General features: G+C 44.4%; 1 protein-coding gene and 1 non-coding gene across 2 annotated transcripts; both read left to right on the top strand.

Moving 5' to 3' along the window:
- The first annotated feature begins 225 nt into the window (after positions 1-225).
- Positions 226-13,893, top strand: LOC101009825 (neuroblastoma breakpoint family member 6-like). Its single transcript, XM_031663468.1, is given in 11 exon segments — positions 226-641; positions 1,924-2,036; positions 2,339-2,501; positions 2,903-3,042; positions 3,045-3,080; positions 4,602-4,704; positions 8,852-9,045; positions 10,054-10,105; positions 11,416-11,516; positions 12,514-12,559; positions 13,331-13,893. Coding segments are annotated over 8 exon segments (927 nt in total). The 5' UTR covers positions 226-641; positions 1,924-2,036; positions 2,339-2,501; positions 2,903-2,945; the 3' UTR covers positions 13,629-13,893.
- LOC116274004 lies at positions 315-393 on the top strand. Its single transcript, XR_004182487.1, has one exon. It is a non-coding gene; the product is annotated as a small nucleolar RNA SNORD45 (small nucleolar RNA).
- Positions 13,894-14,424: the final 531 nt, after the last annotated feature.

Genomic DNA, 14,424 nt, shown 5'->3' with positions numbered 1-14,424 from the left:
TTTTTTTAGATGGAGTCTCATTCTGTTGCCCAGGCTGGAGTGCAATGGCGTGATCTCCACTTACTGCAGCCTCCGCCTCCTGGTTCAAGCGATTCTCCTGCCTCGGCTTCCTGAGTAGCTGGGATTACAGGTGCACGCCCCCATACCTGGCTAATTTTTGTATTTTTAGCAGAGAGGGGATTTCACCGTGTTGGTCAGACTGGTTTCGAACTCCTGACCTCGTGATCTGCCCACCTCGGCCTCCCGAAGTGCTGGGATTACAGGTGTGAGCCACCTCACCTGGCCAATGGCTTTTTAAAAATCGTCAGCTAGAGGATTGATGATGAGCTGGCATGTATTCTGAATCTTAAGTTTATTATTACTACTGTAGCTCTAAAATTACTGTGATACCTAGAAAACAATAAATTTAAAAATCCTTGACTAAAGGCTTCAAGATGACTAGAAGCATTTCATTCCTGCCTCTCCCACTTAGAAGAACAAAATAGTGTATAGACAGTGACACTTCAAATACATTACCCAAGAGTATTTGCTGGAATTCAACAGAGAAGTGACAGGAAACACCAAATGTGGAGAAGGAGAAAGGAGAGACACAGCCCGCTGGTCAGGATCAGCTGGGAGCCAGGAGTGACTTCCCAACATAGGTAAGTGAGAGATGGAGCAACCCACATCTCCTCTGTGGAATCTTGCAATCCTAGCCACAGGACAACCCTCAACCCTGCCAACCCCTGAAACTAACATAGGTAGCTGCTGTGAGACCATGGGACAGAACTGCCCCAGGGAGAGAGCTCGAACTGGGTCCCACGCCCTTCCTGAAAACTAATCAGCTACAGCAAGGTGCCATTTTCAAACACAGACTTTGGGCAACTGCATGCTGTCCTGGGGCCCAGTGGCATCAGGACAGAAGCATTATGGAAATTTGGGCTATCATGGTTGGGACTGCAGAACGAGCTGAGAATGGTCCTATGGCCAGGACTAAGAAGTGAGGCATGGGCTACAGCTGCTGGTGCCAGGAAGGAAGTACCACTGGAATGGAGACTGGGATGTGAACTAGGCACAAGTTGCCACTGGGGCTTGGTTGCCAGCTGGGTGGAGGTTCTTGCAGCTGTGGTGGGGGTGGTGCATAATAGAATAAGTGTGGGCTGCCACTGCCAGGTGTTGGGGGTAAGCCCTACCAGGACAAATGTATGGGAGGGATGCATGTTCCTCACCCACTGGCCCAGGCTGTGGGCCACTGAAGATGGCCATCTCCCAAGTCTCAGGCTCACAAAACCTGGGTGGGGACTGAAACTGGGAAACTGAGGCGGTTTCAGAGGATCACTGTCCCCTGCTTGTCCCTATTAACTCAACCTCACCTTCTACTGCAAATGGACCCTGCAGATCAGCAGCCCCACCCCCGACCATGACCTTGATCTCACCATGTTCTTTTAGTGGAAGACAACCACAAGTCAATGGTGTCAGGCCAACTTATAAAAACATCTAACAAGCAATATTCCATAAAAACCACTCGTGGGCCTGTTCTGTTTAATATATGGGGGACTGAAATGAAAACAACAAAATAGCCTCAGGTTTACAAGATTTCCCAAGATAGGTGGTCTCTGCATGTTTTCAGGAGATATGTGGAAATGATTTTGATCACTTGAAAAGAGCTCTTGTGGTACTAGAATGACATCCATAACTGACAAGTATGAAATGGAGTGTTTAGAGACATTAAAAAACAAACCAACCCATAGAGAGGGGAAGAGCTTCAGCAGTAGGGATATCAATGTGGTCTTAAGCGTAATGAAAAGCCAACATGCTACCCCGTAATAGAAACCAATGTAACAATGGGATGCCACAAGAAGAATATTGAGATAGAAAACATTTCGAAAATGAATTATTCACTCATGCAGTATTATATTCTGCTTTTGGTCCTACATATTTTAGAGGATACAGAGAAAACTGCAGAAGACTCAGAAAAGCACATCATGGCAGTCTAAAAGTTCCACATCTTTCACTTGCAGAAAAGCCTTCAGATCTGTTTTTTACTTAAAGAGAAGGTGGGTGACTTCAGCATAACCATTGAGAATAAAACCTGTTGAGAAATTACTTCTGCCTTGATGATTTTATACACATAAGGGATGAACAATGAGAAATATGCTTAGATTTATTGGGAAAGAGATAGGTCTGTGGTATTGTCACAAGGGTACACAGATACCCAGAATGACAGCTTAGGGAGGTGTCCCCATCGGTGGTGACCCTCAGGGGAGATCAGGAGGCCTGTGTTTCAGCATGGCCTAGGCAGGTGGAAGGCAGGGGCTCCAAGATTCCATGACATCGCCACCTTCTAATTCTCTTACAGTGACGGCAGACCATTACCTGACCCACTGGACACTACTTCCCTCACTCCCTTCAGAGTCTGAGCTACAGGCAGTGCCTTCTGCTCCAAGCTCTGGCACCTTAAACTTTGTTTTTGGCAGTTAAGGACTTTGAGGTGTTGGGTGTTGATCAAGTTTTCCTGAACAGTAAGTTAAGAATTTCAGTTATTTCAGGACAGTTAATCTCAGTCCTGACTAAACCTGTTTGATTTCAGTAGAGTGTTTTTTTTGTTGTTGTTGTTATTTTTGAGACAGAGTCTTGCTCTGTCACCCAGGCTGGAGTCCGGTGGCATGATCCTGGCTTACTGCAACCTCTGCCTTCCGGGTTCAAGCGATTCTCCTGCCTCACCCTCCCAAGTAGCTGGGATTACAGGCATGCACCACCATGCCTGGCTAATTTTTGTATTTTTAGTAGAGATGGGGTTTCACCATATTGGTCAGGCTGGTCTTGAACTCCTGACCTCATGATTTCACTAGTTTTTAACCCATCTTGTGTTTGGGTTTCTTCTCCTGGTTCCTGGCTCTACCTCTTCTGCCACAAACATCAGCATAGCAGAATCTGTCAGTCCTTTGTACAATGAGAGAGCAGAAATGAACATCCTAGAAATCAACCAGGAATTGCGCTCACAGATGAAAATGAGCGAACAGCAGTTCCAAGACCTCAAAGAGAAATTTCTTGTCTCTGAAGCTGTGCTTACTGTCTGGCCAACCAGTTACAGAAATACAGTAAGTTCCATAGGTTCACTATCACCAAAGTGATGAATGATCACTGTCTTCTCTCTGAGCAACTAAATACTCTTTAGACCCGATTCCTCTCTTCTCTTCATCAAAATAAACTTCATCCTTCCCCTACTCCCAGAAAGGTAGAAGTGGGTATTTTATAAAACCACATTTTCCTGAGAATCGAAAAACTGGACACAAAGTGTTTAGCAACTTTTCTATATTTGAAGTGGGGTGTAGGGTGGGATTAGAGTTAAAATCTCAGTTATTGATGCCTGATGCAAGCATAAAATTGCCTGATTTTCTCAGCAACAAGCTGAACCATTTTTTACCAGGATCCTTTCTGTACCATATAAAATCTTGCAGAATTTAATTTAAGCATCTGTTGAGGCCCATTAGGCAAAGCCTTGTGGTGTCCACACTGGGAGAAAGATGCTGATAGTTCATAGTCCCTACTTTCCAGGACCTTAACGAGGAGTCTGCTCTGAATAGAACCTGTGGTATCCGTAAGTGACAGCATCAGGAGCAGGGACGACCCTGCTGAGAGGGAAGTCCTGCTTCCCAGAGCAGAGGCTCTTATTCCTAACGAGGAAGAAAGAGAGCGCTCAAGACTCTGCTGAGGTAGCAGTGCAGTGTGGAGAGGAGGGACCCTGGGCTAGTCTCCTGGGCTCCAGTCCAAGTTGTTTATCTTCTCTTTGCCTCAGTCTCCTGATCTGTTAATAGGGTCCTATAATAATTCCTACCTCTGTAAATTGCTGCAATAAAGTACAGGACCTTGTTCTTTCAAATCCTCTAGAACAGTTCTTGGTACAGAGCAAAACCTATTTATTACTTCTTCATTCTACTATTCCTAATTTAGCAGATATTTTGTTAGCATTTGGGCGTACTTCCTTCAGGGACTTATGGTCTCAGGCCTCACATTGCACTTAATTGTATTCAGATATGATTTTTTTTAAAATCTTGGCAATATTTGTGCTTTAAATTCCCAATACGAGAGAACTATCAGTCCCATAGTTCTAGAGGCCTTCCCGAGGGTACAGTAGATCACTGCTTTATGTTCCAGCTCAGTGTTTTACAGGAGAGGCTGCAAGGCTTGGCAAAGTGGCCCGGGATTCAGAGTCACACCTTAGTGGATGTGAATTCTGACTCTGCCTCATTCCAGTTGAGTCATATTTTCTAGTTGTTTTATGTGCTTTTGAGTTTCTCTTTCCTCATCCGTAAATTGGGGCGTATCAGCTGCCTTGTATTTGGAAGGTTGGTAAAGATGTGGCACTTCTGTTGAGGCCCAAAAGGCAAAGCTCTTGCTGGCTGCACTAGGAGAAGCGATGGTAGCACAGAGCATCTGCTTTAAAGAAACCTAAAGAGGAGGCTGCTCCTGCCAGACACTGTGGTACCTGTAAGTGACAGCATCAAGTGCTGCCGAGAGCCTGGTACCGGGGATCCTTGTGTCCCTGGAGTGGATCCTGACTTCTCGCCTGTATGCAGTGACATGTCCAACCTCCCACCGAGACAAGTGTGTCTTCTCAGAGTGTGAGGAGCACAAAGGCATCACAGAATCTGTGCTGGGGGAGAAGATGCAGTTCAAGGAGGAGAAGCTGGCAAAGAAGTCGACACAAGCTGAGGAGCTCAGGTGAGGGAGGCTCTGTGTGGTGGGGCAGGCAGGTGGAAGGTGTGTGAATCTCTGATGGGGGCAGCTCAGCTGGACAAATAAGAGCTAATCCGGGCCAGGAGAAGGGCAGGAATTTACATAGCAGGCACATGTCGTGCAAACATGTATACAACAATTAGAGAACAACAATACTAGTAAATTACGGGCTACAATTGTGACTCGAAACAAGTCATTATCAAGGCAAAACTTACATAACACAAAATTAACCAAAGGAAAGTGAACAACTCAGAAGCATTTAGTACATTCAAAACATTGTGTAATCACCACTACATTTTCTCTTTTTAAATGTTTTATTTTAATATTTGTGGGGTGCATGAGATGCAATGGGTTATAATAACATCATGTAAAATTAGGAATCTATCCCTTCAAGCATTTGTTATTTATGTTACAAAGAATCCAATTATACTCCTTTAATTATTTTTAAATGTACAATTAAATTATTAGCTATAGCCACACTGCTGTGCTATCAAATACTAGGTCTTACTCATTCTATTTTTTTTGTATCCATTAACCATCCTCATACTCTCAACCCCACTACCCTTCCCCACCCCTGGTAACTATTCTTCTACTCTCTATCACCATGAGTTCAATTGTTTTGATTTTGAGATCCCACAAATAAGTGAGAACATGCGATGTTTGTCTTTCTGTAACTAGCTAATTTTACTTCACATAATGACCTCTAGTTCCATCTATGCTGCAGCAAATGAAAAAATAACATTCTTTTTTATGGCTATATAGTACTCCATTGTAAATAAATACCATGTTTTCTTTATCCCTAGAATCACCTCCTGACTTACTGGCTTCACATTATTTCATTCAAAGAATCTTTTCTTCTTGACCCTGTCATTCTTGCATTCTTTCATCTCTCTGAATAACCTCAGCTGTACCTGGCCACATTTCTCTGTGTGGCTTTGTGTCCAGTCACTGCATAATGTACTATGTGCATTTTTACATGGAAATGTCCGCAACCAAAACGAGAAACTAAAGGGGCATCTTTCTGAAACAAATTTGGGAAGACAGCTAGTTTTATTTACAGAGGAAAAGGACGAATGGAATGCTGAGGAATCCTATAGGAGCACTCTAATACAGAGGAAGCCTTTTATTAAAATTTTTTTTCCTCTTTGCCAGAGGCATTTCACCAACATGTGCTAAAATTCTGCTTGGAGGACTCTTTGAGGATATTCTCAAAAAAATCTCTGTTGCAATTCTTTGAACTGATCACTGATCCCTCTCCACTCTTATATTTTCTCTACTATCCCACCTTAGGCGATACAAAGCCCTAGTTCACTCTCAGGCACTAGAGCTGACCCAGCTGAGGAAGAAGTTACGGGAAGGGAGAGAGGCCTCCCTCTTACTCAGTCAGCATCTCAAGGCCCTTCTCACTGATGATGACCCTGACAACCACCAGGGGCAGGACCTCCGAGAGCAGCTGGCTGAGGGGCGCAGGCTGGCAGAGTGCCTTGTCCGCAAGCTCAGCCCAGGTCAGGTAGTCATGGGCCCTGATGACGCAGAGTCCTAGGCTTATGAGAAGACTCCAGACCTCCACACCTGCACAATGACAATTTTATTAGTGGTCTTTCTTTCCACTAAATGTTAGTGCCATGACATGACCAGGACTTCTTGTGTAGGAAGAGAGATGGGAAAGTCAGGGGTTGGAGGTCACAGTATGGCAAAAGCCTACTTCCTCCTTGATGGAACTGGTCTTTGGACCAAGAGGCAGCATCCATCAAGTTTTAAAGGACAGGAAGGAGGATGTGACAGGAGGCAGCTTGTGAAGAGTGAAGAGAGCCCTGGACTGAGAATGGAAGTTCCCAGACTCTATTCTCAGCACTGTCTTAGCAACTGTGGGCCAGCAATTTATCCTTCCTGGATGTCTGTGTCTAACTGGAAATGGGGACAAATTATCTCTTGCATGGTAGATCTAGCATTCAAATGTGGGAACACACATGAGTGTATTTCAAAATAAGACAAAGTTCCTCACTGTGTGATGTTAGATAAGATAGTTGATGTAGTAGCATGTGGTGTTAGGAAAGTTGTTAAGACTGGAACACTCTTGGCAGAGAGAATTTCCTGGGACAACACAGCAGAAGCCACTTGGAGGGTCTGTGAAGTTTCCTAACGAATGGAAGGGTGGGGGACAGGGTTGGTTGTCCTCTCCTAAAAGAAAGAAACAGGTTTTAGTGAGAGCTGTGAGGGGACAAAAGAGACTGTTCCTGGGAATCAGATTTGTGTCCAGATGGGGGAGACAGCTGCCAAAGTCCAGAAAGAAGCTGGGCTAAGCCTCCAGTGATACGGTGGGAAAAGGTATTTTTAATTTTGGCCCATGTCATGATGGTGACTCTCCAGATCAGAAACACATTGTCTGATGGATCAGGAAACCACACCAGGGCAGAAAACATGAGAGGTAAAGACAAAACATGAGAGCTTTCAGTGCAACACTGACTTGTACATAGATGTTCATGTCTCTGTGGTCATATGGCTCACTGTGTTTGCAGTGGGTGAAGTGGGAAATATCCAAATGGACACTACTGCATTAGTTTTCAGAAAATGATAAAGTTGAGGATGAAAATGTCAAAGATGAGAAGGTTGAAAAAGTCGGAGAACCACTTGCCCCCAGGTAACAATGAACAATCAGGAGCTGGTAATGGATAGGTAAAATATGGAAAAGGCCTCAGAAAGAACACAAGGGAGGTGAAAGTAGTCATGGATTCCAGATGCAAGGATGAACAAAACTGCAGATTGTAGTAATTTAGCGCACTCATTCAATAATAAAATAGCCCCCTTAACATGGTTGTCTGTTTTCTTTGTGGTACCTGTAAGCATGACCTGAGGTGAACTTACCAGCCTTAGGGATTTCCTGCACACACTGACTAGAACTGTTCTCTTCTGCAATGAAAACTAGAAGAAAGGTCAGGTGCCATGGCCTACGCCTGTAATCCCAGCACTTTAGGAGGCCGAGGCGGGTGGATCATGAGGTCAGGAGATCGAGACCATCCTAGCTAACATGGTGAAACCCCGTCTCTACTAAAAATACAAAAAATTAGTCGGGCATGGTGGCGGGTGCCTGTAGTCCCAGCTACTCGGTAGGCTGAGGCAGGAGAATGGCGTGAACCTGGGAGGCGGAGCTTGCAGTGAGTCGAGATCCCGCTGCACTCCAGCCTGGGCAACAGAGCGGGACTCCGTCTCAAAAAAAAAAAAGAAAAAGAAAACTAGAAGAAGATGTTTATTTGCTTCCTATGCAGTTGTCATTTAGGTTCTTGTTAGGTAAGATAAATAGCAAAGAGTTAACAAGGAGAGGATTTAGGAAGTAACTAGCAAAGTTGCACACGAAGAAAAGTACCTAGACCAAAAGTACTCACTTTTCATTTCACAATATTAGAATATTAGAAGAAGAAGACCTAGAAGCACACCATCTTTGGAGTGGCTCAACCTGTATTCCCTTGGTAAGAGTATGCTAAATTCAACCCAACTTAGCCACATGGTGTAGCAGCTGTTAGGGTTCTCCGTGTGTGCTGCATATCACATCTGCACCATACAGGGATAGCTGAGTCTCCTCCCTCCTCAGATCCTATCTGCTCAGTGCAAAGAGCACCAGCTGCTCTCTTCTTCTCTGGCCCCCATGGCAGCCACACTCTGCTGCAGACAGAGGGAGGATTGCCTATTCCCTCTAAAAGGGAACCACCCCTGCTTTCTGGGACTACTCTTTTTTTTTTTTTGATGCAGTCTCACTCCGTCGCCTAGGCTGGAGTGCAGTGGCGTGATCTTGGTTCACTGCAACCTCCGCCTCCCGGGTTCATGCCATTCTCCTGCCTCAGCCTTCCGAGTAGCTGGGACGACAGGCACTTGCCACTACACCCGGCTAATTTTTCATATTTTTAGTAGAGACGGGGTTTCACCATGTTAGCCAGGATGGTCTCGATCTCCTGACCTCATGATCTGCCTGCCTCGGCCTCCCAAAGTGCTGGGATTACAGGCGTGAGCCACCATGCCCAGCCAGGACCACTCTCTTATGCCTCCTGTCAAAACTCTCTAAAACTCCCTGGGGTCCAATCCCTCTTGGTTTAATCTTCTGTCACCTCTGTCATCTCTATCCCACCTGGCTCATCAGGGAGGTACAGGAAGCTGAAGAAAAGGAAGTCCCTCAGAATTCACTGGAGGAATATTCTGCCATTTGTTCAATTTGCCGTGACCCTTCTGACTCCCCCCTGCCTCAGAGGGAAGAGAAAGTCGACTCTGCTCTGGATGTAGGCAGTGAATCTTCACATTACAAAGGGGAAGAGGAAGTGCTAAACATTCTCCCAGGTAGCCTCTATATTCTTCGTCCTTTGTACCTCTGCCTAGGCTGAGAAAGTTCAACTCTGAGGACAGGGCCTATAGATACATATTGGTTTGAATCAGGAAGTAGGATTAAATATTAAACACAAATATCAGGTGGGTCAGGGGGCTTCCCTCTCCTCCTCAGCCCGTGCCATACTTTAGTCTCCCTGGCCCCAGTATCAGGTTATTGGGTCCCACGCAGGTGTGATAAACTCATACCCACCTGTGTACAGGAGGTATATAGGAGGCACCTGTCAGACCTCGTATCTTGGATCCAATGCCTCTTGTCCCCTGCAGTGATGTAATTTGTGACCCTGAACAATGTCCATGGAGTTTCTATACCTATTCAAGGCCATTGGCAGCCTTTCCTATAGATTTGGAGACGTTGTTACCCTGGGTTCACTGCTCTCAGGCCCAGTCTCTATCTCCTTTAAGTGGGCTTATGTTAGCTTAGCAGTTACCTCGAAACCAGGACATAAACACTTCTATCTTTACCTTGCTTATAAGTTTCCATAAAGCAAGGCTGGGCCCTGAGTTCTCCACTCTACTCAAGGGCAGTGTTTCTGTGTAACATCGCAGAATCTCTTTTATGCAGGGTTTTTAGAATATATCCATCAGTTCAGTCTTGTGTGTAAACTCCTCTAAATATTCAACAACAATGACATCTGATGAGACAAGACAGTATCACAGCAACACTTCTAGAAATTAGGCCAGTTTCTAAGATCTTGGGGAAAAAGTTTTGTTTAACTCTTTAACAGGCTTAGGTCAGAGGATATGGAATTATGATGTACCAGAAGAGGAAGATTCGGCCCCACGGACCTGGAAAGCAGGCCCATCTACTTCTCCTAAGACTTAACCTAGGGCATCCTAGACACTTTCTGTGAGAATACCATATTCTGATGCTGGGAATGTTTATGTCCTTGTGCTATGATTGGACACTGATTTGGTCATGTGTGGAGTATAATTTGCTTAATGTGACCCGCTTATTTGCAGAAAATCAAAATGATAATGAAGAAGAGGAAAGGAAACAGCCAGTGTCTCCCAGGTAACTCTGATTTGTGGGGTGTTAGTTCAATAGTGACATCTGGAGACTGAAGACCCAGTGAAAAATAGGAAATGATGAATAGAAGTTTTTAAATTTTTTTTTATTTTTTGAGATGGAGTCTCGCTCTGTCACCCAGGCTGAAGTGCAGTGCGTGATCTCAGCTCCCTGCAACCTCCGCCTCCCAGGTTCAAGTGATTCTCTTGCCTCAGCCTCCCAAGTAGCTAGGATTACAGGCACCTGCCACTACGCCTGGCTAATTTTTTATATTTTTAGTAGAGATGGGGTTTCATCATGTTGGCCAAAATGATCTCGATCTGACCTCCTGATATGCCCACCTTGGCCGCTCAAAATGCTGTGATTACAGGTGTAAGCTACCGTACCTGGCCGAATAGAAATATTTTATCCATTTGGTCATGTACGAATTATTCTTTTGAACAATTTTTTTTTTATTACTGTGGTACTCATATAGATTTCTCTTTCTTTCTTTCTTTCTTTCTTTCTTTCTTTCTTTCTTTCTTTCTTTCTTTCTTTCTTTCTTTCTCTCTTTCTCTCTTTCTCTCTTTCTCTCTTTCTTTCTTTCTTCTTTTTTTTTTTTTTTGACAGAGTCTCACTCAGTCATCCAGGTAGAGTGCAGTGGTGCAATCATGGCTCACTGCAGCTTCGACCTCCCTGGCTCAAGTGATCCTCCTGCCTCAGCCTGGTTTCAATTGCTTAATCTCTCTCAAGCATAGTAATCTACAATCAGTTGACCCAAGTGAACTCACCAAACTCATGGATTTCCTGATATCACCTGTCCTCTTCCATGTGGTTAAATCCAGGGTGAGATAACTGTTTGGTGTCAGCATGTTGGCAAGTATTTGAACACAAGAGAAGAAACTTGAAAAAAAACAAAACAACTCCACATTATGTCAAAATATGAGAATTTTGTTTCTCTTTTCCCATGAGTTTCTAATCTGGGCAATTCACCGAACACATGCTATCTCTGTCTCTCTCTATCTTTCTCTCTCTCTCAACATCTGATGGCAGCCACACTCTGTCCCACCATGAAGAGAATAATTTGTACCTTTTATTGGGTCAGCCCCTTTGCTTTCTGCAACCGTTGCCTTATGCCTTCCATCAAATCCAACTAGGAGTCTATGGTCCCTGGCCCCCTTGAATTAACCTCAGACCTTCAGTCTAACCTACCCCACGAGTCTCAGCAGGGAGATGCCACAGGTGGCAGAGCAGGAAGTCCCCTGAAAGTTATGGGATGGATGTTGTTTGACTCCTTTGATTCCTGCTGACCTGTCTGGCTCCCATCTGTCTTACAGAAACACCTTGTACTCATGTGAGGACCAGCAAGTCCGCTTGGCTCCTGATGAGGGAGGAGTGCTCCACTGTGAATGTGATAAACATCCAAATGATGTCTCAGGTAGACCTCATAATCCTTGCACCCTGAGCCCCAGCGTGGGCTTAGAGAGTCATCAATGTGCCCAGGAATCATAGACACCAGTTGTTTTGAATCAGATTCTAGAGTTGAATTTGAAACACTGACATGGGTTGGGTCAGTGAGCTCTGCTCTATTCCTTGTCTCGGGCCATGCCTGTGTCATCTTGGGCCCACTGTCAGGATATTGTACCCAAGACAGATGTGACAAATTCACACCAACCTGTGCAGCATATATCCAAGAGGTGTCTGTGAGATGTCTTAATCTGAATAACATTTATCTTGCCAGCTATTATTGTGTTCCTTATAAATTTCTTTTCCCAACCATGTCCCTTGAAGTTCTGTGACTACCCAAGGTCAGTGGCATCTTTGTCTACCTTTCTGTGGAAGATGGCACCAAGGTTTCATTGAACCCAGGCCCATTCTCTGTCTTTGATGTTGGCTTGTTGTAGCTAAGCGGGCCATTGCCTTGCTGGCATGTTTCTGGAAGCAAGACTGAGCACTGTCACTCCTAGATGCCCAAATAGCCAATGTTACCGTGTAGCTTCAGAGATTAATTTTGATTCAAGGGTCTGTAGATTCCCTCCTCCCTTCCAATTTCAGTGTTTAAAATGCTCTAAGCTGTGAACAATCTGGGTATTTGATGAGAGAAGGCTAAATATTGCAGTTTCCTTTCTAGAAAACATCTGGGGGTATTTGCTTTGAGTTGGTATGAAAAAATATTGCTTACCTGTTTGCACAGTCTCAGGACAGATCATATTGAGATAATGGTCTACAAGAATAGGGAGATTTCACCCCTAGGCTCAGGGAAACCCAAGACATTTCTATCCTGACAGGACCTCAGGCCTCCCGAAACATTTCTCTCACAGTGTCCTCTTCTCACACTGAGACTGATGGCTCTGTGTTAGGATTGGATGGTGGATTATTCATGGGTGTAGGAGAATCTGCTTAATTTGTCTCTCCCTGTCTGAAATTATTTACAGAACTTAAACATAACAAAGAGGAGGTCCAAGACCCATCATGCCCCAGGTAACTCTAAGGAATTGAAGACAGTTAATTCAGTGTGGACATCTGGAGATTCCAGATGCAGGAAAAAACAGAACATGCTGAATGTTTGTTCCATCTATTCAGCCAATCATGAAATATTTATGTTATTAGCATTGCCTGTTTTCATTGTATACTGTATTTATATTATCCCCTCTTATTGATTCCTCTCAATTGTACTAACCTGTCTTCAGTTGACTCAGTTGAACTGATCTATCACAGGTGTTTTCTGCAGTCCCCTTTTCTATTCTTATTGCTTAATGTGAATTGGAGATGCATATCTGATGGCTGTGTCTTGGTGTTACCATGTATGCAAGTGTATGATAGCATGAAAGTGAATGAAAAACTTCATATCATGCTACGATATTGAGAAAAAGAGATGGTGAAGATACAATATCGCTAAGATTCTAGGAAGACTCAAGGGCCCGTGTTCATGTTGCCACTGCATGCTGCTTTCAACACAATTTATGCAAAAGTGCTGAATGCACCTTGATGTCCCTCCGTGTGCACTGTGTGTCATGGCCATTTCGTACAGGGATCATTCCATCTCGTTCGTCCTCAGCTCATTGTTTGCCCACTGCACCAAGCCTCTGCTGCTCTCTCTCTTCTGCCCCATATGGGGAAGGATTTTTCTGTTTCTCTGAGGGGCCTGCCCTTTCCTTTCTCTGGCCTTTCCTGGAGGCCTCCCTTTAGTCAGCTGGGCACTGTGGTTTTGGTTCCCTCTGGTGTTTATCTTCAATCTTCTCCACCCTCCAGGCTCAGCAGGCAGTTCCTGGAGGTAGAAGAGCGGGATGTTTCAGAAGACTCACTGGATGAAGGTTACTTGACTCCTTCGATTGAACATAACCTGTCTGACTGCCACCAGCCTTATAGGAGCATCTTGTGCTCATTGGAGGAGCAGCTCGCCTGCTCTGCTCTGGATGTAGCCTATGAGTACTCCACCCTGAAGGTCATAAAGTTCCACTGGTCTCCCTCCCAGGCAACCTCTATATATTTTTGTTTCTGCAATTTGTACAGGCTGAGACATGACATTCCTGCACTTAGATTGTTTTGAGCCTGGCTCTTGGATCTAGTTTTAAACACAGACATCCAATGGGTGGAACTTTCCTCTCCTCTTGTCTTAGGTGACTCCTGTGTCACCCAGCTCCTTCTCACAAGAGTGGATTGTGGGCATCAAGACAGGCTGGTGTGGAGAATGGTAAGGTGCAACTGTAAATGCTTGGCTACCAATAGCTCAGCTGAAGACTTCTTTTAAAAAATGTTTTTAATTTTTTAAAATTTATTTTACTTTAAGTTCCAGGATACATGTGCGGAATGTGCAGGTTTGTTACATAGGTACAGGTGTGCCACGGTGGTTTGCTGCATCTATTGATCTGTCCTTTATGTTCTCTCCCCTCCCCTCCCCCGCCACCCCACCATAAGCCCTAGTGTGTGTTGTTCCCCTCCCTGTGTCCATATGTTCTCATTGTTTGACTCCCACTTATGAGTCAGAACATGTGGTATTTGGTTTTCTGTTCCTGTGTTAGTTTGCTGAGGATGATGGCTTCCAGCTTCATCCATGTCCCTGCAAAGGACATGATCTTATTCCTTTTTATGGCCACATAGTATTCCATGGTGTATATGTACCACATTTTCTTTATCCAATATCATTGATGGCCATTTGGGTTGGTTCCATGACTTTTCTATTGTAAATAGTGTGGCAATAAACATACGCATGCATGTGTCTTTACAGTAGAATGATTTATATTCCTTTGGGTATATACCCAGTAATGGGATTGCTGGGTCAAATCGTATTTCTTATTCTAGATCCTTGAGGAATTGCCATACTGTCTTCCAGAAGAATTGAACTA

This window comes from Papio anubis, chromosome 2, assembly GCF_008728515.1.
Source record: "Papio anubis isolate 15944 chromosome 2, Panubis1.0, whole genome shotgun sequence".
Taxonomy (NCBI): domain Eukaryota; kingdom Metazoa; phylum Chordata; class Mammalia; order Primates; family Cercopithecidae; genus Papio; species Papio anubis.
The sequence above is the reverse complement of the archived record's forward strand: the minus strand, read 5'-3'. Positions and strand labels throughout refer to the sequence as shown.